Genomic DNA, 25,790 nt, shown 5'->3' with positions numbered 1-25,790 from the left:
TCAGGGACGCTTTTTTTTACAAGTGCTATATTTAGAGTAGTTGACATCCCCTATGTTCCTCTATACATCACAATAGTAATTAATAAATTAAATAAGTACTAATAATGGGGCAGAACAAATATGAGGACTTGAGATTTCCTTTAGTTGAACTAACAAAAGTGCCCATTCTAGAGCTGGTAACATTGAGGATATTCAGTATAATTTTAAAGAACAGTTTTTGTGGGTAAGAGGCATAGGGGAAGAGTATGGATGGTATAAAAGTGGGATTATCCTATTAACCGACTTGAGTGCAACCAGCCTGTCAGGTTTTCCCCAAAACAATCAGTGCTGCCAGCTATAGTTAGCAACACTAATCATTATATTCACTGGCAGAACACAATAACTGCGGGAGTGATTGCCCCATTCACAGGTCAGCAGGTTAGAGGCTGTGTGGGGACAGGCTGGGGAGAGATACTAGTCAATCCCTGGGTAGACACTGGTTAGTATCAGAGCCAAATATACACAGGTTACATACGCCACGATCGTTAGAGCGAAAGCAATAATTCTAGCACTAGACCTCCTCTGTAACTCTAAACATGTAACCTGTAAAAAAATGTAAAGCATCGCTTAGTACACAACAAAAAATTGTGCTAACTTTAATGTTTTTTTTTTTTATGAATGAAACAGTTTCTTTCCAAAAAAAAGTTTGAAAAATTGCTGCGCAAATATTGTGTAACATAAAAAGTTGCAAAGACCACCATTTTATTCCATAGGGTGTCTGCTAAAACAATATATAATGCTTAAGGGTTCTGAGTAATTTTCTAGCATAAAAAAATGATAATTTTTACATGTAGGAGAGAAGTCTCAGAATGGGCCTGGGTGGCAAGGGGTTAATTATCATAAGTAATATACAAATAATTATTATAAGCACTGTGAGTTCATCCTCTCAGTCTGCTGCAGAGTGTTCCAGCTTGTATTTAAACTGGCCGCTCTGTATGTAGCTTCTGACAGGCTGCGCAATGAGCCTCGTATCTCCGGAACCATAGATGGTAGCAGCCCCATATTTTAACCAGTGCTGGAGTGGGTCTTTAGCTACCTACCACCCAAATGTGGGGTCTCTGTGACTCCTGATCGCCGAGCTACAATCCTCGAAGTCAATCTTTTTTTATTTTATTTTTTGGGCAAATGGGCCTATCTTGAGAAAGGGGCCTGGAGCTGCAGCTCCAATAGCCCCTATGTTAATCCGGCCCTGTCTATTTGTACACTAGATGGCGCATAACGCTGCAAGAGCCTTTGACACTGCTCACTAAAGACTGCAGCTCAGCTGATAAACGTTTTCATTCTGGTTGGTTACATTCAGGGCCTGGTCACATGGATCCCTATGTTTACAACTCCTCCCCCCCTTTTGAGACTGAGGCATTTCCACAGACTGATCCACTCACAATTGGAGTGCATGACGTCGCCCCCTCAACGTGGGGGGCCGTGCTATGTGTTCCGCAATGTGGCAGCATCTACTGCACATGCGCGATAACGCCGAACTGCCCATGAGCGGGAGTCCAGTGCCATATTTAAATCCCCGGAGCAGTGCAGTTTCATAGCACTGGTGAGAGAGATGGATGTTGGGCATGAATGAGCAGCATTAACTACAGGTACAGTGAGTACTCCAACCTCCTTTTTAGATGCTGGAACAGAAATATAGGTACACACTGGCTGTTGAGTACTTTATAAGCTATTTTTTATATGGATATTTCCTAGGGAAGAGTTTTTCAAGTGACCCTGAGTGTGCTACAAACAGACCAAGAAAGGCTATATTTGAGGCTTGGATAGCATCATTAAAGAATAATCATATTGATTACTGCTAAACACTGTTTGTTACACTCCTTCCATTTGTTTTGTGGCTAGGTCACAACATTCACATGGACAGCTGCAGTTCTCAGTACATATCTTTATTTACCAATCTGTTTCTCTTTTCTCTGATTTTTCCCATGCTCTCTTTCTTATTTTCTTTTCTTATTTTATTCTCCTCTTTTTTTCTTCTCTCTCCCTTTTTCTTCTTTCTCTTTCTTTTTTCCTTCCTGTCTCTTCTTTCCTCTCCTCTGCTTTTTTTTTGTCTCTGTACATGTAGTTTTGCAACTCCTCCGATGCACTTCATATACCACCTTGATTTGTGACCAATCATTTCATGGAGGGCTCCCACAAGATACTTGTTGATTCCATGGGGCAGTGCCATTTGGTTTCCAGTGACCTATCAACTTTTTTTGTTCGCATAGTACAGTATACTCCTTCAAATTAGCTTCTGCTAATCTTCTGGTAGGTGTCCCATGAGCAACCTTTTGTCCTCCTTTTAGGGCTGCCATTATCCATGTCATATTGCTATGATATCCTTTTCTTATTTTCTTTATTAGACAATCTATTATTACATATTCTCATATCCAAACCCTGACGAAGGGCTTGAACCAGACTTACGCATCTGGTACCAGAGATGTTCAATAATCAGAGAGTATTTATGATACAACTCTATGCTTGCTATGCAATTTTGTTACGTTTTTGTTCTTTTTGTTATGTCCTGTTTTTAACTGATCATTACGTTTGTATGATCAAATTTTATGTGTAATAATAAATGTTTTTTTTTACTCTATGCTTGTGTTGTTGTTGCCTTAAAAGTCCCAGGCAAGGGGGTTTTATTTTTTTCTATGCACATGTACACGATCTGGCATTTCTAGATACATGGCGCGTGCGCCTGCCCACCTCCCCGGCTGTGCTATCATTTGATACAACACAAGTCTGTTAGCAGGTTTCGGTCCAATAATTTATGGCTGGGACCTGCTGATCGGCATAGCGAATGACAGTACAGAATCCTATGTTTACTAACAACATAGGGCTCTGTACACAGAGCAAAGATGTGGCTGTTTTTTTTCGCCCATCAAAGCAAGGCAATAAAACAGTTACATCTCTTAGTAAAATCAGTACATAATACACACATTACACATTTTAGGCACATAAGTAACCTTTTGATTGCCCCTAGATGTTAACCCTTCACAGCCAGTGTCATTAGAATAGTAACAGTGTATAAGATTAGCACTGATCACTGTATTAGTATCAGTGGCAGTTAGTCAATTCCCACTCAGTATCAGATTGGCCACCGCACTATCACAGTCCCATTATAAGTCGCTGATCACCACCAAAGGTAGGGGGGAAAAAAAAACAGTTTTCAGTATATATACAATAGTTTGTAGACACTAAAACTTTCATACAATCCAGTCAATATACACTTCTTGGGATTTTTGGTTTATCAAAGACATGTAGCAGAATAAATTTTGGCCTAAATTTACCATTAACATCAAAAGTGAAGGAATATTCCAGATTTTGGGTTGTCACCAGAACAGGAATTAGAGGGGAAATCTTCCAATGGTGACACTAGTTCTGGTGACACCCAGGGATTATGTCACTTTGGGGAATTTCTCTCACTTCTTTTTTGGCTATGGGAAAGGAGGTGAAGGGAAATCCTCCCCCCCCCCCCCCCCCATAACCTTACAAGGGTTATAGCCCTCCCTTACTGCATTGTAAATGGAAAAACATTTTGTTTTTAGTTCTATTTTATGTTTTAGCTGGTATGCGAGGGATGGTAGGGATTCAGTATAAAAGATGGTGCAGCATATTACACATGCGGCTATGGGGGAGTTTAGTGTCTGCAGATACAAACGACTGCCACTGCAAGAGGGGGGAGGGGTGAGCACTCATTTTGAGGGTCATTTGAACCCTTTCACTGTTGGACATTTTTTGCACACATGCTAATTTTTGATTTCTGCTCTCCGAGCATTCCATAGTTTGCGAAATGATGAAGGCACCACACACCTCTGACATACACTTAGATCATAAACACCACACAGCCCATTGATTTCAGTGCGCTGCCATATGCGCCACTAACGTGGCAAAGTAGCTCATGGTGCGTTCCGGTTTGGCAGGGATATTGTCCATAGTCAGTACAAGCAGCAGGCAGGGATGCTGTCCAGATTGGCCGCTGCACTATCAAAGTCCCATTATAAGTTGCTGATCACCACCAAAGGTAGGGGGAAAAAAACATGTAGCACAATAAATTTTGGCCTACATTTACCATTAAAAACAAAAGTGAAGGAAAATTAGAGGAGAAATCTTCCAATGGGGACACTAGTTCTGGTGTCTCACTTCTTTTTTGGCTATGGGAAAGGAAGTGAAGGGAAATACTAGGCAGCGATATTGTCGCGAGTGCCAAAATATTGGTCCTGGTAGTAGGCAGGAATATGGTCCATAGTACAGGTAGCAGGCAGAGGTGCGGTCAGTTCATGCAGCAGGCAGAAGTATTGGGCGTAGGGCCTCGGCCAGGAAAGAACGGGGACAGGGGTAGAGGCTTCTCCCTCCCAAATCTCTTTAAAGCCTCTGGTCTCCAAACCCTAATCCAGGAATAAGAAAACCCCCAAAAAATGTGTTTTCTCCATCCAGCCAAACCATTCTGAAGCCCCTCACATATGTGAGACCCCAGTGTGTTATCGTTTAATCCCACTACTACAGTAGCAGGGTAAAATATGTGGTCAATAAACAGTTCAGGATCAGTTCCAGAGCAGGCAGAGGTATGTACAGTTTAGGCGGTGGGCGTTTACCATACTTCACTAATAATGTAGAGAAGTATGATAAGGTAACGACAGAAACAGTCACCTATGCAGAGGCCTGGTTGGGAAGGACATTGGGGACAATAATAAGTGGTGTGTGTTTGGGAGGGATTTTCTCATGAAAGTGGCGTTCATGGAGTCTACTTATCACATCTGATTGTTTTCTTGTGGGCTATTTCGGTATATAAGGGCAGTGGCGATTTCCTCCTGATAGCCAAGGAAGGGTACGGGTCTCTCTGAGGATGTATGGTATATTACATAAGTATTGTATATGGCAAAATTAAAAAGATAAATTGAGACTTTTTTTTATACCAATAATGGGTTCTTCTTCTTGTGGCAGGGTAGGGTTGGATAATTTGATCATTGAAGTTAACTCCTCTCACTTTCTGTTTTGGCTGTAGGACAGGAAATGATGATAAATTTTCCCAATGGGACATGAATGGTGAGAAAAAAACTGACAATGGTTAGTTTTTAAAAATAAATAAAAGTTTTGCCTTCGTTAATTCTAGGTTAGTGAGGAGAGACTCATAGAATCATCTCCATTAAAAACTGCCTCTTCCACACTTGCCAACAGTCCCAATTTTCCCAGGACAATCCCGATTTTGGGACCCTCGGTCTGATCGGAGCTCGTCCCGAATAATTTCCCGGGATTTTGTCTTTGTCCAGGGGGGCTACAAAAATATGGCCGCCCCGCGTCACAAGGATTATTTCCCCTTGTGGAGAGGGGAGGGGTAGCCAATCAGCTTCTCCCCTCTCCACTGAACACACACACGAGAAAGCAGCGAACTGCTGGGAACTGTAGCTGCGGCGCTGCTGGGGGACACAGATCGCTCTGTAAGGAGGGCTCCACTGCTGTTGCCAGGGACACTGAAGTAAGGAGAGCTCTGTTGCTGGGGGAAACAGATCGCTCTGTAAGAAGGGCTCAGCTGCTGCTGCCAGGGACACTGAAGGAAGGTGGGCTCTGTTACTGGGGACACCAGATGTAAAGGAGGGCTCCACTGCTGGGGACACCAGATGAAAGGAGGAGCTCCGCTTCCAGATCTGCGAGGGCCTCTGCTTCTGGGGGCACCTGATGTAAGGACAGAGTCTGCTGGGGGCACTTGATGTAAGGACAGAGTCTGCTGGGGTGCACCTGGATTATGGTGAATTGAATGATTTCATTCTATATTACAATGTAATAATAGTAATAATGTGCTTCAATCATTCTGACACCACAACAACCATGGTGCTGGGATGATTGAAGCGCTAACACCAGGTGTTTGGAGTATCTTTGTCTGCTGATTTGTTAAACTCTGGAATACACATTTCTATTGTGGTGTAGAATCTGGACCTGCTGTCTCTCCATGCCTCTTTCCTTCCTTCTCTCTCCTTCCCTCCTTCTTTCTCTCTCCCTCCCTCTTTTCCACTTTTGTTCTCCATCTCTCATTCATCTCAGACTCTAACCACACCTGCATTTGAGTGTATGTGGTAGTGCTGCGCCGTATAAGGGTATGGGTTTCTTCAGTGCATGCAGCAGTATCCCATCTCCCCCTGTACTGTTTCCGTTTGGCTAGCGCAGAGGTACCATACACAATACACCTGCATTTGAACCATGCCCATATAAGCCACACCCACTATCTCACATAAACACACCCATTTTTCGGCGCATCACGTGCACACCGCATTTTTCTTTTCTGCTATGTCACGCCTACAAACACATGCCCTGCCCCTAATTATAACAAGACTCTGCCCACAGTCAAAAAAGTGCCCCTATTTTTTTTTTTTTACAATGTTGGTAACTATGCTCTTCACAAACTTTGTTTTTAAGTTTAACTTTAGAGGAATTGTCTTTGGAATGACTTCTCAGATTTGTAACATTAATGGAGGTCATTGCACTGTTGGAATAGCGAGTTCCTCTCCAGAACAGAAGCTAAAGATCTTCAGAAGATCGCTAGAGGGCAGCCGAGAGAAGAGAGCGCTACATGATGTCGTCTCTGCGTTTGCCCCGGAAGTGGAGGCTGCTGGTTATTCCCGGAAGGAAGCGGCTCGGCTTTGGGCTGAGGCCGGGGAGCAGCCTAGACGGAAGGAATGTGTGATGAGGCGCTCGGTATCCCGGCTGGTATGGCTCTGCTTGGTGTGCGGGTTCTGCTCTCTCCTCTACGCCCTCACACAGAGGGGGAGCGGAGACACCGAGACCCGGCAGCCGCTCATCTCACCTCCCAGCTGGCGGCCGGAGCAACCCAAGAGAGCCAGGTACGTGGACCTATCCCAGTCTGCTGCCAGAGCTGTGCGCCTGGTCCTCCCCAGAGAGGCCTTTATGTTGTAGACATTCAGTGATGCGTGTGAGGGCAGGACTTCACGATGATGATCATTGCAGTTTGTTATGTTGAGGATCTTCACCAGAACAAGTCATCAGCCTCAGGTACACTTACCTGTCGCGGTCCCCTGTTGCACGCGCGCTTGCCTGTCGCGGTCCCCTGTTGCACGCGCGCTTGCCTGTCGCGGTCCCCTGTTGCACGCGCGCTTGCCTGTCGCGGTCCCCTGTTGCACGCGCGCTTGCCTGTCGCGGTCCCCTGTTGCACGCGCGCTTGCCTGTCGCGGTCCCCTGTTGCACGCGCGCTTGCCTGTCGCGGTCCCCTGTTGCACGCGCGCTTGCCTGTCGCGGTCCCCTGTTGCACGCGCGCTTGCCTGTCGCCGTCCCCTGTTGCACGCGCGCTTGCCTGTCGCCGTCCCCTGTTGCACGCGCGCTTGCCTGTCGCCGTCCCCTGTTGCACGCGCGCTTGCCTGTCGCCGTCCCCTGTTGCACGCGCGCTTGCCTGTCGCCGTCCCCTGTTGCACGCGCGCTTGCCTGTCGCCGTCCCCTGTTGCACGCGCGCTTGCCTGTCGCCGTCCCCTGTTGCACGCGCGCTTGCCTGTCGCCGTCCCCTGTTGCACGCGCGCTTGCCTGTCGCGGTCCCCGGTTGCACGCGCGCTTGCCTGTCGCGGTCCCCTGTTGCACGCGCGCTTGCCTGTCGCGGTCCCCTGTTGCACGCGCGCTTGCCTGTCGCGGTCCCCTGTTGCACGCGCGCTTGCCTGTCGCCGTCCCCGGTTGCACGCGCGCTTGCCTGTCGCCGTCCCCGGTTGCACGCGCGCTTGCCTGTCGCCGTCCCCGGTTGCACGCGCGCTTGCCTGTCGCCGTCCCCGGTTGCACGCGCGCTTGCCTGTCGCCGTCCCCGGTTGCACGCGCGCTTGCCTGTCGCCGTCCCCGGTTGCACGCGCGCTTGCCTGTCGCCGTCCCCGGTTGCACGCGCGCTTGCCTGTCGCCGTCCCCGGTTGCACGCGCGCTTGCCTGTCGCCGTCCCCGGTTGCACGCGCGCTTGCCTGTCGCCGTCCCCGGTTGCACGCGCGCTTGCCTGTCGCCGTCCCCGGTTGCACGCGCGCTTGCCTGTCGCCGTCCCCGGTTGCACGCGCGCTTGCCTGTCGCCGTCCCCGGTTGCACGCGCGCTTGCCTGTCGCCGTCCCCGTTTGCACGCGCGCTTGCCTGTCGCCGTCCCCGTTTGCACGCGCGCTTGCCTGTCGCCGTCCCCGTTTGCACGCGCGCTTGCCTGTCGCCGTCCCCGGTTGCACGCGCGCTTGCCTGTCGCCGTCCCCGTTTGCACGCGCGCTTGCCTGTCGCCGTCCCCGTTTGCACGCGCGCTTGCCTGTCGCCGTCCCCGTTTGCACGCGCGCTTGCCTGTCGCCGTCCCCGTTTGCACGCGCGCTTGCCTGTCGCCGTCCCCGGTTGCACGCGCGCTTGCCTGTCGCCGTCCCCGGTTGCACGCGCGCTTGCCTGTCGCCGTCCCCGGTTGCACGCGCGCTTGCCTGTCGCCGTCCCCGGTTGCACGCGCGCTTGCCTGTCGCCGTCCCCGTTTGCACGCGCGCTTGCCTGTCGCCGTCCCCGTTTGCACGCGCGCTTGCCTGTCGCCGTCCCCGTTTGCACGCGCGCTTGCCTGTCGCCGTCCCCGTTTGCACGCGCGCTTGCCTGTCGCCGTCCCCGTTTGCACGCGCGCTTGCCTGTCGCCGTCCCCGTTTGCACGCGCGCTTGCCTGTCGCCGTCCCCGTTTGCACGCGCGCTTGCCTGTCGCCGTCCCCGGTTGCACGCGCGCTTGCCTGTCGCCGCCCCTGCCTGTCGCCGCCCCCGGTTGCCCGCCCCTGCCTGTCGCCGCCCCCGGTTGCCCGCCCCTGCCTGTCGCCGCCCCCGGTTGCCCGCGGCCGTCCCCAAAAGCTTTGCCACTGTTTCCTTCCCAAGTCATCATCTTGTAGTTAGGTGCCCACTGTCACTTCCTGGTCACTCAGCCCCCCCCATGATAAAGCACTACTGCACATGTACACCCCATCTACTGAGAGATTTCCTGAAGTCCTCTGGACTTATACCAAATGGAACTTAATCTTTTTCTGTGCACCAGTGTTTAGCCGTCTTTATTGGCCAGCATGGAATGATGGCTTGCACAGGGGGCTGTCACTCCAGCACACTGTTCCCAGTGCTTGCACAGAGGAGTTTACAGTGCCAGAGAAGATGGGCATTTTACCTGCTCGCTGTTTGTTACAGTGAACCTTCACTTCCACTTTAAAGCCCAATTCCTGCCTTGAAGCTCTGTTCACACTACTGCAACTTGTCCTGTGACTTTGGACACAAAACGTCTCATGACAAGTCGCAGCCCATTGATTTCAGTGGCACCTGTTCCAATCTTAGAAAAGGTTCCTGCACTGCTTTGATGCGGCTTGAGTGCCAGAGAGTGTAAAGTCATACAAATGTGAACCGACCCTTAAAGTGATACTAAACACACACACACACACACACACTGTTTAATTTACATTGTCCCTTCTATTTCTGTATGTGGATGATGGCACTGTAAGTATTTAACCACTTCGCATCCAGGCCAATTCTGACAATTCATAATTTTTGCTAGAAAATTACATAGAACCCCCAAACATTTTATATGTGTTTTTTTTTTTTTAGCAAAGACCCTAGAGAATACAGTGGCAGTCATTGCAAATTTTTATCTCGCACGGTATTTGCACAGCAATTTTTCAAACACGTGTTTAAAAAAAAAAAAATCAGTAAAGTTAGCCCAATTTTTTTGCATAATGTGAAAGATGAATATACGCCGAGTAAATAGATACCCAACATGTCACGCTTCAAAATTGCACATGCCCGTGGAATGGCGCCAAACTTTGGTATTTAAAAATCCCCGTAGGTGACGCTTTAAATTTTTTTACTGGTTGCATGTTTTGAGTTACAGAGGAGGTCTAAGGTTAGAATTATTGCTCTCACTCTAACGTTTGCGGCGATACCTCACATGTGTGAACAGTTTTCATATGTGGGCGGGACTTACGTATGCGTTCGCTTCTGCGTATGAGCTCATGGGGACAGGGGCGCTTGAAAAAAATTTTTTTTAATTTGTTTTATTAACTTTACTTTTATTTTTTTAGTTTGACACTTTAAAAAAATAAAAAATAAATTTGATTACTTTTATTCCTATTACAAGGGATGTAAAACATCCCTTGTAATAGGAATATGGCACAATCGGACCTATTTACAGTGAGATGTGAGGTCAATAAGACCCCACATCTCACCTTTAGGCTGGGAAGCCTTGAATCAAAAAAACAAACTATCACGGCTTCCCACCCAAGGCGGCGCCGGTTTTTAAATGCAGGGGCCGGGCGCGATGTTATGACGTCACGCCTGGCCATCTGGTCCGCCGGAAATCTCTATGATGAACATCCGGGCGCCGGCGGATCCTGTGTCCGACTCACCGATGGAAGCGGTGAGTCGGTAGAAGCACCGGAGGCTGGCGGGGGAACGTCCCCTCCCGCCGCCCGTAAGAACGATCAAGCGTTGGAACAGCTGCTATGATCATTCTTATGGTGCAGGGAATCGCCGGCTGAAAAAGCCAATATCTGAGTGATGTCTGTAGCTACAGGCATCATTCAGATATACCCCCGGAAAGTCGAGGACGTCCACCCGGCGCAAAGTGGTTAAATAAATCTAAGTACCTTTTTTCCTACTCGATATACAGCTGTCATATGACCCAGATCTTTCCCAGCCTGTCTGCACGGAAGCGGTGGCAGGAGGAGCTTCTAGTCCTCTGCGCTGGTCCCATGTTTTAAAAAACAAAAAACAAACAGCCTTTGGAATAAAGAGTAAATATCAAACTGTTTTAAATTGTCATACAAATATATTTTTTTTTATATTTTTACAATAACATGCAGCTGTGTGCATAATAGGGAGGCAATGCTTAGCATAGAAACTCACTGAAAACTGAACATGCGCAGAGTTGCCACCACAGCTGCACAACCCCTAGCTGAATTGGGGATACAAATGCTGTAGCTGCTGAATTTTAATATAAGGACACTAAGGCCCCATACACGCTATTCGATTTTCTGCAGATTTTTGTCTTCAGATTTACCAAAATCATATAATATGAGGTCAAACCTTAAGAATTTTAATTTGTATGCAATCAGGCAGGCCCTTGCACTACATGGTTTTGGTAAATCTGAAGACAAAAATCTGCAGAAAATCTAACAGTGTGTTTGGGGTCTTAGCTGTCCGTGGATCCAGTGCTGTCCTCAGCCAGGCCATTTCTTCATTCGGCTTCTGGGGGAAAGTACAGATAGCCTAACTAAGGGATACTAGCCTTGCAGCGTCACAGCTGGCTTCCCACTGCTCGTGTGCGAGCTGCTCTTTGTGAATGGTCCCACAGTCTTTTGGGACTTGTGATGTGTCCCAGAAGGAAAAGGGGCCGAACATCCACTCAGACTGCCGTGGCGATCCAACTGGAAATGTGTCAAATGTTCAGGAGGAATAAGAGCAAAACTTTCCCTTTTGGGTGATGTTCAACTTTAAAGCAATGTTTAATCCAATACCAAAAATTTAAGATTTTGCAGTTTACCAAATGATTGGATGCAGTGGCTGCATTTGTTTTTTTTTGTCCCCGTTTCCACCTGGTGATCTAACCAGTAACACACGTCCTGTATTAGAGCGCCCCCACTCTTTTAGCTCCTGTACACCACACTGGGATTGGCACCCACTTTCTAGGCTGTCCCCTGCCTGTTGCCAAGGCCAGAGAGATTTTCTTTGTTAGGCTGTTGGCTCTAATATTCCACCATAGTCCACAGTACCTACCTCCCCTTAGTCAATTTTGTGAGTGCAGTTTTATTGTTTAATAAATGTATATGCATATATTACTGCACTATGGTGTGTTTTCACATTGATTCCATACCAGATAGAGCGTTCTTTTGTGTACTAAAAGCAACCTTGCATAGTTTGTGTAGTTGGCTGTTCGTTTTGGGCTACCCACTTTTAGAGGTGCGCGATTAATCGCAAAACTATTGCGATCTCGATTCACCCCCCCACGCGATCTAAGTTCTGGGTGACCAGCGATTTTCTTTTAGTGCCGCCGGTTCCACGTAACCCGCGTGGAATGCAAATGGCGGATATTGGAACTGACGTCAGCCATCGGAACTGACGTCAGTCATTGGAGCGTGTGCGATGTGGCGTGCCGCTGCCTGATTGTGGGCGGGTACACTGGCCGGGAAACAGCACGCTGTTTACACTGTGATCGCTCAGACGGAGCGATCACTTGTAAACAAACCGGCGTCATGTCATGACGCCGGTTCCTCTCTCCCCCTCTGTACTAATCTGTACAGTGGAGGGGAGAGATCCAGAGATGGAAGCAGCCATCCCTCCTTACCCTGCCAATACCCTGCGATACCCTTCCTGACAATACTCAGCGATACCCTGCCTGTAAATTTTTCAAATAAAACAGTTTTTTGAGAATCGTGATCTTCATTCTAAGCAAAAGAATCGTGATTCTCATTTTTCCCAGAATCGTGCAGCTCTACCCACTTTTATCATTGTGATTCTTTTTTGTGTTCATATTGTCTCAGTTCATAGTTTTTATTTATTTATAGGTTTATTTTTACTTTTATTCCTGTCTTAGGGCCTTCATTCCTTGCCACATGCATTGGGGGCAACTAAGGTTGAGTGCTGTGGTCCCTGGGGGACGAATTCCCTCATCTTTTTTCAATAGTTGCAAAACACTTGCCAGGATAATAGCAAAGGAAAATGTAACCAAAATAATGTTATTGGATGTATCTTAAGTGGTCGTAAAGCTAGACGATTTTTATTTATTTTTACCACAATGCATTCTATGCATTAAGGTAAAACGACTTCTGTGCTCTGTCCCCTTCTCTACCCCCTTCCGTACCTACCTGAGGTTGAGAGCAGCAGCTCTCTCTGATTCACTCTCTCATAGGCTCAGAGACAGCAGTGGGAGTCATTGGCTTTTTCTGCTGTCAATCACAGGCAGTGAGGAGAGGGCAGGGCAGGGCAGAACCACGTTCTGTCAGTTGACACACACAGCACACTTCGGAAGGAAGCCTGCGACTTGCTATGGGGGCACTCGGCAGGGGGGAGGAGCTAGGGGCTGCACTGTACAAAACCTGCACAGAAGAGGTTTACAATCAGTTTATATTAGTTGTAAAGGCTCAAGGTTTTTTACCTTCATGCATGAAGGTAAAAAACCTGTATGCAGCGGAGCCCACAGTCCCTCTGATGCTCATCTGAGCCCCATCTAGTGTCCTGATCAATCCAGCGATGTGCACGGGAGTTGAGCATCTCTCTCATTCTTCATTGGCTGAGACAGCAACAGGCGCCATTGGCTCCTGCTACTGGCAGTCACAGCCAGTGAGCCAATAAGGAGAGAGTGGGGCAGCGGAGCCTAGCTGTGGCTCTGTGTTTAATATGGATGCATAGAGCGAGGACGCACCAGTGCCCCCAGTGCAAGTGGGTTGCTATTGGTGGCACTGGCTGAAGAGGAGGAGCCAGGAGCAAAAAAACAGAATCATGTATTTTTTGTGCAAAACTACAGCATGAGAAGGTCCCCCTAACGGTGCACTGATTACTGCCGCCATAAGGTTTGTATGTAGGGGTGGCTAGTTTATCTCTATAAAAGGATATGTACAACTACAGTCTCTGTTAGCCTGTCTTTGAATCATACATGCTGCTGCCTGTGGCTGTACGCAAACACTTGTGACTCCTGGGTGTCGAAATGCGCTCTGTGTGTGAATGAGATCTTGGGGTTCATTCACAAGGGTGCTGTGGCCTGTAAACCCTCAAATTGGGAGCAGCAGCTGTCTGTGCAGCTGCTGCACCCCAACTGACATATATGGGACTCCCTGCGCAGGGATACACCTGTCCATACCCTTGGGGGGCAAACTTGGCCCTCACATGGTTGTATGTCTGAGTGTATGAGACCCCCTTTTTTGTAATGTTTTTTTTTACTCGCTGTAGAGACAGGGTGTGCGCGGTGTGCTGCAGGAAAAATTATATTTCTTTCCTGGCAAGTTGTACTGCTGCCAAGTGTGGAGAAGGATTCCCCCTCAAAGTCCTCACTCCTGTACCCCCCGAAATGCGATCCTCAGTGAATTGCTTTTCAGAAACTGCTGCAAGTGTAAACAGCTGATTACAGTGCATGATTACCTTGGCCTTGCTCCATTCTATCCTCTCCCCCAAAGTGTGTTTTAAATGTAGTAGCCATTGAACAATTGGATCATTTGTGAACAGGGAGAGCTAACTTTGATTTTTAGAAGTCAAAATGTACTTATAATGTCAGCTGCCTATTTCTCTGGATTTACTGACCAACTGTACACATCGGGAGTCTGCCAGCAAGTCCCAGCCAATGATTCATGGCCAGGATCTTCTGATTAGCTGTGTCTAATCACAGCCCAGAGTTGACAATCAACACAGGGCTCTGTACAGAGGGAACTTCCCTCTTTCTTATCTCTGAAAAGCAGGGATATGAAACAAAGAGATATGTTTGTAAAAGTAGCACATAATACACCCATTACACATTGGTAGGCACACATTTAACACCTTGAATGCCCTAGCTGTTAACCCCTTCTCAGCCAGTGTCATTAGTACAGTGACAGTGTATTATCACTGATCACTACATTCCTGTCAGTGGCTGTTAGTACCCGCCCAGCCTCCGATGTCATATTGACCACCACATTATTGCAGACCCATTATAAGTCGCTGATCAATGCCATTAGTAGTATACAAAATTCCAGTATATTTACCATAATTTGCAGACGCTATAACTTTCACAGAAACCATCAATTTACACTTATTTGGATTTTTTAAATTAAAAGCATGTAGCAGATTAAATTGTGGCCAGAATTAAGAAATTACATTTTTCTTTTTTTTTTTAATTATTGGATATGTTTTATAGCAGAAAGTAAAATGATTGGGTTTTATTTCCATCATGTTTGTTCTTTTTTCATTTATATCTAAAAAACAAAACAAAAAAAAAACCCAGTGGTGATAAAATACCACCAAAAGAAAATGCTATTTGTACAGTGTTGCATGACCACGCAATTACAGTTGCAGTGCGGTATAGCAAAAAATGGCCTGGCTCGGGAGGGGATGAAACCTTCCGGAGCTCAAGTGGTTAAGGCCCCTTTCACACATGCTGATGGTATGTCCGTATTTCATCCATCCGTTTGCGGATGAAATACGGACATCCATTCATCCCTATGGGATAGCGGGTGTCTGCGGATGAGCATCCGCAGACACCCGCTATTGTCCGCCTCCGCAACAGTCCGATTCTGCAGACGGAGGAAAATCCTATTTTTCTATCCGTCTGCAGAGCGGATCGGACGAACACGGACACACGGTCCGTGCTCGTCCGATCCCCATAGAGGAGAGCGGAGAGCTGACAGGGCGGTCCCTGCACAGTGTGTGGAGACCGCCCTGTCCGCAGCCGGCTCAGCGGGGACAACAGAGTGATCCCCGCTGAGCGAGCGGATCTTCACGGGGCGGATCATTACTGATCCGCCCCGTGTGAAAGAGGCCTTTAGAAGGGGACTAGTCTTCACTTTCTGTTGCATGGTGGGATTTACATCATTTTTTTTTTTTTTCCCTTCTAAAAGCACTACATACTAATAGCTGGAAAACTTTTGTGTTTCATTCTGTCAGGTGTAAGAATGTCTCTGTTTCTTTCTGGAATCCCTATTGGATGCTACCCACTGGTGTGTGTGGAAAGGACTGCTTTTGGGAAGCTGCTTTTAGGTAGGACTTATTTTATGGAATGGATCTGTTACTTACAGGAAAGCTAGCTGTTAAATGACTTCATTTTCAGAGGAGCAAATTTTCTAAAGAATCTATAGCTGTCTATAAATATGGAATTTTTAGTAGAATTAAAAGTTGTGCATTAAAGCGGATCTTCACCGTCTGTATAATATTGCCTCCTCTCCACCCCTCATCCAATCTGCTGTGCTGTTTTATTTTTTTTTTTTTTTTTTTTTTTAATAAGAAACCCCTGGCCTGCACTTCACATATCCCAGGTGGCATAGTCTTTCATTGAGAAAGGAGTGAAGCTGGCCTAGTGGTGGTGTGTCATCAGAGCGGCCAGTTGAACCCGGAAGCAACGGCAGTTTCCAGATTACATCATGCTAGAAAATGTCAGCGTGGGGGGGCAAAAGAGAATCAGCAGGACAACACTGGATCCATTGGGTGGGTTAGTACCTTATGTGTAGGACCCAGAACCAGGTATGCAGAGGTTAAAAAAACAAAATGGGGTTGGAGAGGGTGGAGAAAGTGTGAAGATTCACTTGCTTCATCATAATCTAGTTACAACCTTGCCTTTTAATCCCTTGCCAACCACAATATGTATATATAATTTATGGTTTGCAAGTGGTTTATGGAGGTTATGGTGGTCTTTCTTAAAAACAAGCAGTCTGAGCAGCTCATGAGCCACTGGATAGCTTTTAGAAGTGGCGGATAGTGATGTTCTCTCCCCCTTCCCCCCCGCCCGCTGGTGTTTCTTGGGCTAACCGTTTACATTGGCGCACCCAAGGAACAATCAGTTGGTACAGCTGGTTGGTCAAAGGCAAAGTGAGACTAGATTGGCTTTGGTCTTGGAGCACCGGAGTGACGTCATGACGCCACTTGCAGTCTAGGCTTGACAGATTTTTTTTTCTTTTTTTTTACCCCAGATCTCTCCAAAACTAGGACCTGCATCCTTATTTCTATTTCAAGGGATGTTTACATTTCTGATAATAGGAGTAAAAGTGATAAAAATTAAAGACAGAGTAAAAATAAAATTGAAAGCATCCCCTTCTTCTCCATGCTTGTGTGCAGAAGCACACATAAGTCGTGCATGCATATGTAAGCAGTGTTCGCACCACACCTGAGATATTGCAACGGACGTTCGAGCGAGAACAATAAATATAGTGCTAGACCTCCTTTAACGTTAAACAAGTAACCTGTAAAAAATGTTTAAAGTGTCGCCTATAGATATTTTTAAGTACCATAGTTTGTCGCCATCACATGAGTGTGCGCAAATATAAATAGTGACATGTTGGGTATCTATTTACTTGGCGTAACATCAGCTTTAATAATATAAAAATTAGGGTAGGTATTGTTTTTTTTTTTTTCATGAAAATGTGTTTTTGCCAAAAAATTACTTTTGAAAAACCACTGCACAAATACCATGTGACATAAAAATTGCAATGATCCCCATTTTATTCCCTAGGGTCTGTGCTAGAAAAGAAAATACACCACAAATGTCTCCCACTGCTATATTTCCGCCATTAAGGTGGAAGAGACCCCAGAGAGCTACTGGTGCACCTTTCTGGATTGAGATGGGGCAGGGGTAAATATTAGGGAAGTTGTGGGGGGAGCTGCACACTGAAGGTAAAAAACCTTCACTATTTACATCCACTTGGAGGGAAAAAAACAACTTAATTGAGAAATATATGCATGGTACATACATAAAGTATTAATAAACTGATACAAAATAAAGTACATACAAAGGCACAACATTCTTGGTGGTTTGACATATTGACCTCATATAGTCTTAAATACCAGGTGTGATTAGAACATAAAACACCAAGGAGAGAGAGACCACAGGCTTTGTAGTCTTATTGTGAAACATGAAGGAGATTGTCAGGTACATGTTTCCCTTTCAGCCAACCATCTATCCCACACTTTCTCATATTTGAGAGGACATCCTCTGTGTGTATAAATCAATTTTTTGTATGATATGGAAGAGTGTCATTGATCTTTTTTTTTCCAGTCCTGAAGTACAGGGGGCCATGGCCTGCATCCATGTCCGAGCTATGGTCTTCCTAGCCAGAAATAGTGTTTCATGCAGAAAGGTGGCTAGGGACTTGTCTATGTTTGGGTCTGGCAATAGTCCAAGTAAACATAGTTTTGGCTCTAGAGTGATTGGTGAGCCCATTTGATCATGGAGAAAGTGGATTACTTGAGTCCAGAATTTCTAGATAACTGGGCAGGTCCAGATTAGATGATAGAAAGATCCACGTGTCTTGTCACATAACTGGCACCCTGGGTTATATGTAGGCTGAAATCAGGCAATTCTCTGGGGCGTTGGATACATCCTGTGTATAATATATAGTTGTGTTAGGCGGTCTGATAGCTTAGGGGATACCTTTTTAACATCCTCCAAGATTTAATCCCAATCCTCGTCTTCTATCACTCCAATGTCCGCTTCCCATCTAGTTTTAGCTTTATAGACTAGGGCTGTGGTGCTAGGGTGGAGAATGACAGGGTAAAGAGTGGAGATGAACTTGGATGGTTCGGCGCCCAGCACAGTTTCCATTATGGAGGGAGTGCTTAGAGAGGGGTGTGTGGTGGAGAATTAGGCCTGCACGGCTTGGTGGAGTTGAAGAAATCTAAACAGGAGATGATTAGGGAGAGAGAATTTATTTTATTTCTTGAACTGTTTTAAGTCCTGTAGGTGTCATAATTTGATATAAGAGCAAAATTCTATATTTTGTCCAAACAGCAGGGAATAGTCAGTAGTTCAGGTAATTGTGTGTTGAACCACAGAGGAGTGTGGGAGTTAATCTGGGGGGCTCTAAGTCTACGCAAAGCCATTTTCCATACACGTTGGTGATGTGTTAGCATGCCGTCTTTGTGTCGGGATGGCCTCCGGGTGGGTGGGTCTCAAAGTACAGATTGTAACGGGATATGGGCTGGGTTATCAGGACTAGCACAAAGCAAAGATTGGTACCCTGGGAGTTCTTTTTTGTCAAAGTAATAAAAGTGGGATAATTGGGAGGCTAATAGTCTTGAAAATCTATGAAGGCTGTACCTCCAATTGTCGCTGGGTTCTTTAAAATTATCCAAGACAGTTTGTGTGTACTGTGGACCCATACAAAAGAGATCAGAATAGAATCTATTGTTTTAAAGAATTTTAGGGGGATATGTAAGGGGGCATGCCACACTAGATACAGTATCTTGGGATGGAGTATCATTTTAACAAAACGAATGCACCCCATGACACCCAGAGGCAGTCTAGCCCATGCCTGTGCTTTCATTTTGATCAGGCTGTATAAAGGTTCAATGTTCAAAGGTATTTAATCCTTAAGTGACCTAGGGACCATCGCTCCCAAATATTTAATAAGGCATACTCTAGGGAGGGCTGGGGGAAGATGTGAGGGAAGGGGGTAAATGATCAATAGGTAAAATTTGGGATTTAGACCAATTCTTAGACCAGAGTGGCTACCTATGCATTCTATAGAGTGCAAGGCTGTTATTAGAGAGGGTCCTGAATCTGCTAAATATAGAATTGTATCATCAGCATACATGCCAATCTTTTCTTCTGTATTCCCTATCCGTAGACCCCCGAATATTAACGTCCAAGCAATTAGAAATGGCCAGCGGTTCAGCCGACAAGGCGTAGAGGGGAGAGGGAGCAACCCTGCCGAGTGCCTCTCTAAAAAGGACTGTTCTTACAGCCATCTATTAACAAATACCCTGACTTTTGGAGAGTGATAGAGGAGCTGGACCCATCTAATAAAGTTGGGGCCGAACCCGAATCTAGAGAAGCACTCACAGGTAATTCCATTCTATGGAATCAAAGGCCATGATGGCGTCCAATGCCACTACAACACATGTGCCAATCTCATCATGGGGTGCTTGTATGTTCATAAACAGAAGTTGGATGTTCATGGCTGTATTCTTCCCGGGCATAAAGCTTGTTTGGTTGGGTGGATCAGGGAGAAGGTAACCTGATTCAAACGGGAGGCCAGGATTTTGGCTAAAATTTTGATGTCCACCTGCAGTAATGAAATTCGGCATTACGATTCTGGGTACCTAGGGTCCTTCCCTGGTTTGGGAATTACTATAATTTGGGGCTTCTCGCATGGAGGGAGGCATAACTCCCAAGTCAAATATAAATTGGTAACGGTTGCTTAGTCTGGAATAAAAGGATTTCAGAGTAGGTGGCATAGAATTCAAGTGGTAGGCCATCCGATCCCGGGGCCTTAGATGCAGCTAGACATGATACAGCCATGGAGATGTCATCTACAGATATGGGCTCTTCTAAGATTGCTACCTGCTATTCTGATAATCGTGGAAATCTAATACTCGACAGTCCCTAGTAGCTTGCAAGGGTTGGGTAACCTGAGAGGAGTATAACATGCAATAAAATTTCCCAAATACCTCAGCCATCTGTTGGGGATCATTTATATCATTCCCGTCCGGATCTGGCAGTGAAACCACTATTGGTGGGTTCAAATCCAAGTGAGCCAAGTATGCAAGTAGTTTCCCTGATCTTTCTCCATACTCAAACACTATTTGTTTACAAAAAAAAATATGTTGCTTAGCTTTTTCACTATGCAGTTGTGTAACCTGAAGTGTCTGTATTTTAAGATTTTTAGCAGTCTTAGGTGAGGGGTTTCTATGAAAGGCATCCTCTAGTTTATGTAAATGTTCTGTAGCTTGTTGGACTATGGCTTTGGAGGATTTTTAAAGTCTGTTTATGCCGGTAGAGAGCAGTGTACAAGCATGTAGCTTGAACATCTCCCACACCATCTCATATGAGGATGAATCTTGATTAACTGTGAAATAGAGGTTGTATTTAATTTGCTATATCATCCTGATCTTTCAGGGCCGACAACCAAAATGGATTCAGTCTCCATGTTGGAGCAGGGGATGCCACAAGCAATTGTACAGTGATCCAATAAGGAGCATGGTCTGATAGTATTCTACATGCAAAACCCACGTCAATTAGTTTCGGTATAAGGGTCAGTGACAAGAGGATAAAATCAAGTGTGACATGGTGTTGTGACTAGCTGAGAAGCATGAGAAAGCCGGGTGCTTATATCTCCACATGTCTATCAAGGCAAAATCAGTAAGCATACGATGCAGTCTGGTATGTGTGAGAGGGTCCAGAGCAGGGTCTGACTGCACCATCCGATCTAATGCAGGGGTTAGGGTCATGTTGAAGTCCCCCATTCATACAGCCGGTATTGTAGGGTGTTGAGACATGAAGCCGAGACCTTCCTTAACTACGGTTGAGTTGTACGAAGGAGGGATGTAACAGGCCAAGATTAAAATTGGAGAACCATCAATAGTTGCGTGTAGAAATGCATATCTGCCCTGCCAATCTGTCTGTAGCAATACCAGGTCAAAAGGAGCCTTTTTGGCAATAAGGATGTACACTCCCCTAGAGTAAGAGGTGTGGGTTGCATGGTATGCCCAGCCAATCCAGGGCCGTTTCAGGGTTGATTGTAGGTGACCAGTTACATGTGTTTCAACCAACGTAATGACATCAGCCCAATGAGATTTAAGGAACGTTAAAATGGCAGTGCGTTTGATTTTGTTACGTAGGCCTCTAACATTCCATGGGTTTTGTTCATTAGATATGGTAGGATTGGGACCAGCAAGGCATATCTAATCATGCCAAATAACCTGCGTAAAGACCTAAGTTGACAGACATTGTATGTACAGTTTACCAACGCAGTACCATATATATATGATTTACCAACTGAATTTGTTGCAGTTCAGAAACGTTCTTCCTCCCACCCAGCCCAGTACCACCCCCAACTCGGTATGGACATGTGTACCCTTAACCATATATAACCAGACAACATCCGATGTTTAAAACGCATCAGAGGTCAGTAGCCTGAATTAAAAAAAGAGGTAACCAAAAAAAGAACAGTCAAACAGTAGAAAATGGGCGACTTCTTCTCTGAGAAGTGCGTAGGGAATAGGAGCCATAAGAGTATAACACAATTATGGTGTTGCATAGGGGGGCACTTGCATTTAAACAAATAAAATGAAGCAATAGCGTCCAGCATATCATCTTGTATAAACTTCATGTCGTAATGCAAGTAGAAGGGATTGAGGGACATTGAGTTATAATTGTCATGTTGATCCGTGAATGTCTCCAGGAGAGAAAGGAGGAAGAACAGCGCCACTTCCCTAGCATAGGGTAGCCGTAAGTGGAAACCCCAGTACGGTCAGGGCCAGGGAAATCAACAGGAGAGAAATAATTCTGTACTCCCTTAGGCACAAAAAAAGGGGAGACAGTACTCGTATCAAGCAGCAAAAGAGACGTGGTCAGTCACGGTGGTCGTGCTGATCTATTCAAGCGGATGCCAGATCAGGGTCCTTGAAGAAATTGACTTTTTCCACTTTCAGCCATGCAGGGTACAGCATGGCATACTTGAGGTGGAGAACTTGTAAGTGCCGTTTAACATCCTGGAATCGAGACCTCTGACGTTGCACTTCATGGGAGAAGTCTGGAAAGACAGCCACATGTACATTAGTGTAAGGAATATTACCTTTTTCTCTGGTCAAGCGGAGTATCTTGTCATGGTCTTTGAAGTTCAGGAACTTTGCAATAAAGGTACGAGGTGGGGCCCCTTGAGGTGGAGGACGTGCAGGGATGTGATGTGCTCATTTCATAAACATCACTGAGAATGCCTCTCTGCCGTAGGTGGAAATGAGTAGGTTCTTGAGAAAGCCCGCTGACTCAATGCCCTCTGTGGATTCTGGGAGACCGATGACTCTGAGATCACATCTGTGGAGACGATTTTCCATATATCGTCTTGTTTTGCACTGAGTTGCTGTAGTTGCCATTGTACATTTTCTGTGGTGTGCTGCAGGGGATACAGAATATCTTCCGCCCTACTGATATGTGTGTCCGCTTCGGTCACACGGTCTTGGAGGATAGACAGGTCTTGTCTGATTAGGGAAACATCTATGTTTGCCGTCTCTATTTTCATTGTAAGCGTACTTTGGCACAAGGCGATATCTTCCAGTACCTTATTTGTAGCCGCCGCAGATTTTTATGAGTCTGACGAGGCGTCGGCTCTATCTTTGGCCTGTTGGTCCTTCTCTCGTCAGCTGTATTTTGCAAGCTTTTCGCTGGCCTCGGTGGCTTATTTTGGTTGGAGACATACCCCTAAGTTAGGGTATCCCTCGGGGCGAAACAGGTGTGAAGAATTCACCAAGATAGTGTCAGGATATGGAATACTGGAGTATCAGCAAGCGGAGCGCTCACTGCAGGTGTCCTACTCCATTGGACTCCAGGCTACCCCCCTCCCCCCCATTTACATCCATTTTAAGTTATACTCCATTTTCTACCCTGTACTAGTCAATAGTGAACTAGAGGAGAGTAAATACAGGTTTAATATAATGATGACTTTCTAGCGACCTTCCAGTTTTTCATTATCCGTTACAAAACCAGAAATGGAATACTGTATCGAATTGAACTCTATTTTTGTATCTCTTATTAGGGGAGCCTAGAATAAGAATATTCCTGCCTCTTGTCAAGATGTTATTGCTTGCTTGTTTTTGTCATGTTATTGCCTGCTTTTGTCCTGTATATCAATTGGTCATTGTGTTGGTTTGTGTGGCACACCAAGAAAGTCAGGAGCATAATCTCTGCCTACCTTGGTAACTGGTTTGTGAGCTAGCAGATCCAGATTTCCAGATATTCTGGTTGTGCATAGGCTGGTGGTTGTAAGGAAATCCAAAAAATTCATTTGAGATGTGCTCTATACTTTGAAGTGACTTTACACTACGGTAATGTGGTATAGCATGTGCTCAATGATAAACTATTGTGTTAGACTTAAGTAGCTGTAATGCCACGTACACGCGATCGGACTTTCCGCCAGACTAGGTCCGACGGTCTTCCCGATGGACTTTCAGCTGGGTTTCCAAATGAACAGACCTGGTCACACACACGAAAGTCCATTCGAAAAACCGTTCGTTTTGAACATGATGACGTAAGCGGGAATAAACAAGGAAGTTCAATAGCCAGTAGTCAATAGCTGCCCTTGCGTCGCATTTGGTCCGTCGGACCAGCACACAGATGAATGGTTTTCCCCATTTTATTATTTTTATTTTTTTAGTCCGTCGGATAGATTTGAAACATGTTCTATTTCTAGGTCCGTCTGATTTTTTTTTCCCCCGAAAAACTATCGTATTAGCCCACACACAAATGGATTGTCCACCGGTCTGATCCCGTCGGACCTAGTCTGCTGGAAAGTCCGGTCGTGTATACACGGTATAAATGAAAGATGATTGGCATATTTTGTGGCAACATTATGTAAGATGGAGAATGAGGATGCTGGTACTGTTTAGACCCCTTTCACACTGAGGCGTTTTTCAGGCACTTTTGGGCTAAAACTAGCGCCTGTAAAGCACCCGAATAACACCTCCCCTGCAGTCCTGAGGTCTTTTTGACCCCAGATCTCATATTTAAGAGGTCCTGTCTGGCTTTTTTTCTGTTACAAGGGATGTTTACATTCCTTGTAATAGGAATAATAGTGATACAATAAAAAAAAAAAAAAAAAAAGAACGGTGTTGAAAGAAAAATAATTTAAAACGCGCCGTCCCGCCAAGCATGCGTGCAGAAGCGAACGCATATGTGAGTAGTGCCCGCATATGTAAATGATGTTCAAACCACACATGTGAGGTATCGCCGCAATCGGTAGGGCGAGAGCAATAATTCTAGCCCTAGACCTTTTCTGTAGCTCAAAACATGCAACCTGTGGAATCTTTTAAACGTCGCCTGTGGAGATTTTTAATGGTAAAAGTTTGTCGCCATTCCACGAGTGGGCACAAGTTTGAAGAGTGACATTTTGGGTGTCAATTTCCTCTGTGTAACATTATCTTTCACAATATAAAAAAAATTGGGCTAACTTTACTGATGTCTTATTTTTTCCCAAAAAAGTGCACTTGTAAGACCACTGCGCAAATAAGGTGTGACAGAAAGTATTGCAATGACCGCCATTTTATTCTCTAGGGTGTTAGAACCCCCAAACATTATACTTTTTTTTTTCTAAGTAATTTTCTGGCAAAAAGAACTGCTTTAAACTTGTAAACAACAAATTTCAAAAAGAGACTCGGTCCTTAAGTGGTTAATGTCTAGTAATCCATTCCAGCATAACTTTACATAGTTTAAAATTAACCTTGGAATATTGGACCACTTTGAAAAACTTCTCTTGCTATGAAATAATCAAACATTATCCGGGTTGACCATCATTGCTGCACATAGTCCACATTCCTAAAAATGTAATCCATTTGATCTATGCACTGTGCATTGGAAGAAGCCGGGATTAGCTGCAAAAAAAATCTGGAGGAAAATCTAGTTTCTGAATATTTTAGACTACTGTTCGTGATAACTTTGTTTTATTTGTACTAGCATACAATGTTTCAGATTGCAAGCTTTTGGGGTATGTCCCCTTCTTCAAAGTCCAAGCAATACTAATTCATGAAAGTTTGTTGTGAATTAGTACTTTAAGAATATTTTAAGAATCTGGGATTAAATCAACAGAATCAACAGTGGAGTCAATTTTCTTTGGACTTTTTTTATAAACTACAATGTAATGCTTAAAGGAGAAGTCCAGCCTGAGCCGGACGCTGGGCTTCTCCTAAGGTTCACAGGAATGCAATTAGTTTTGCACTCCTGTGACCCGTTTTTAGTGGAGATCGGTCTGAAGTCCACTCTCCGCTGATGTCACTGCAATCAGTCGAGGCGCCGCGTCATCCCAACTTAGGAAGTCGAGGTTTCCGCCTGCTGCCTGGACTGATGGCAGCCTCAGTCTCTCAGCAAGCCACTGAGATGGCCGCTCCCCACCCCTCCACAGCTCAGTGCTCCAATGAGCGTGGAGGAGCAGAGCAGGGGAGCTGCTGACTGACATCGGTCAGCTGCTGCATCCACCTAGGTAAGTATGAATAGGGGGGAAAAAAACATACTTCTCTTTTAATGCTGCCTCTTCTGTTTTTACTACTGCTATCCCTAAGCTATATCCGGCATGTTTTGGTTTGTAATCAATAAAAATTGGGAAACAATGCAAATAATATAGGCAGGGCATATTTACAAGGTCAGAGGTCAACCTAAC

General features: G+C 45.6%; 1 protein-coding gene across 2 annotated transcripts in view; it reads left to right on the top strand.

Annotated features, from left to right (window-relative positions):
* Window positions 1–6,616: 6,616 nt before the first annotated feature.
* Window positions 6,617–25,790, top strand: part of GXYLT1 (glucoside xylosyltransferase 1) — a 71,723-nt gene continuing 52,549 nt past the window's right edge. The window contains exons 1-2 of one of the 2 annotated variants that reach the window (XM_077472458.1): window positions 6,617–6,857; window positions 15,601–15,693. In XM_077472458.1, the coding sequence (XP_077328584.1) occupies window positions 6,700–6,857; window positions 15,601–15,693 (251 nt within the window). In that variant the 5' untranslated portion in view covers window positions 6,617–6,699. The remainder of the gene's footprint in view (window positions 6,858–15,600; window positions 15,694–25,790) is intronic. The other variant, XM_077472459.1, reaches the window with a different exon arrangement.

This window comes from Lithobates pipiens, unplaced genomic scaffold (assembly GCF_037356315.1).
Source record: "Lithobates pipiens isolate NorthernLeopardFrog02 unplaced genomic scaffold, aLitPip1_a1.2 Scaffold_8, whole genome shotgun sequence".
NCBI classification, from domain to species: Eukaryota; Metazoa; Chordata; class Amphibia; order Anura; family Ranidae; genus Lithobates; species Lithobates pipiens.
Note: the sequence above shows the minus strand (reverse complement) of the source record. Positions and strands in the feature narration are given on the sequence as shown.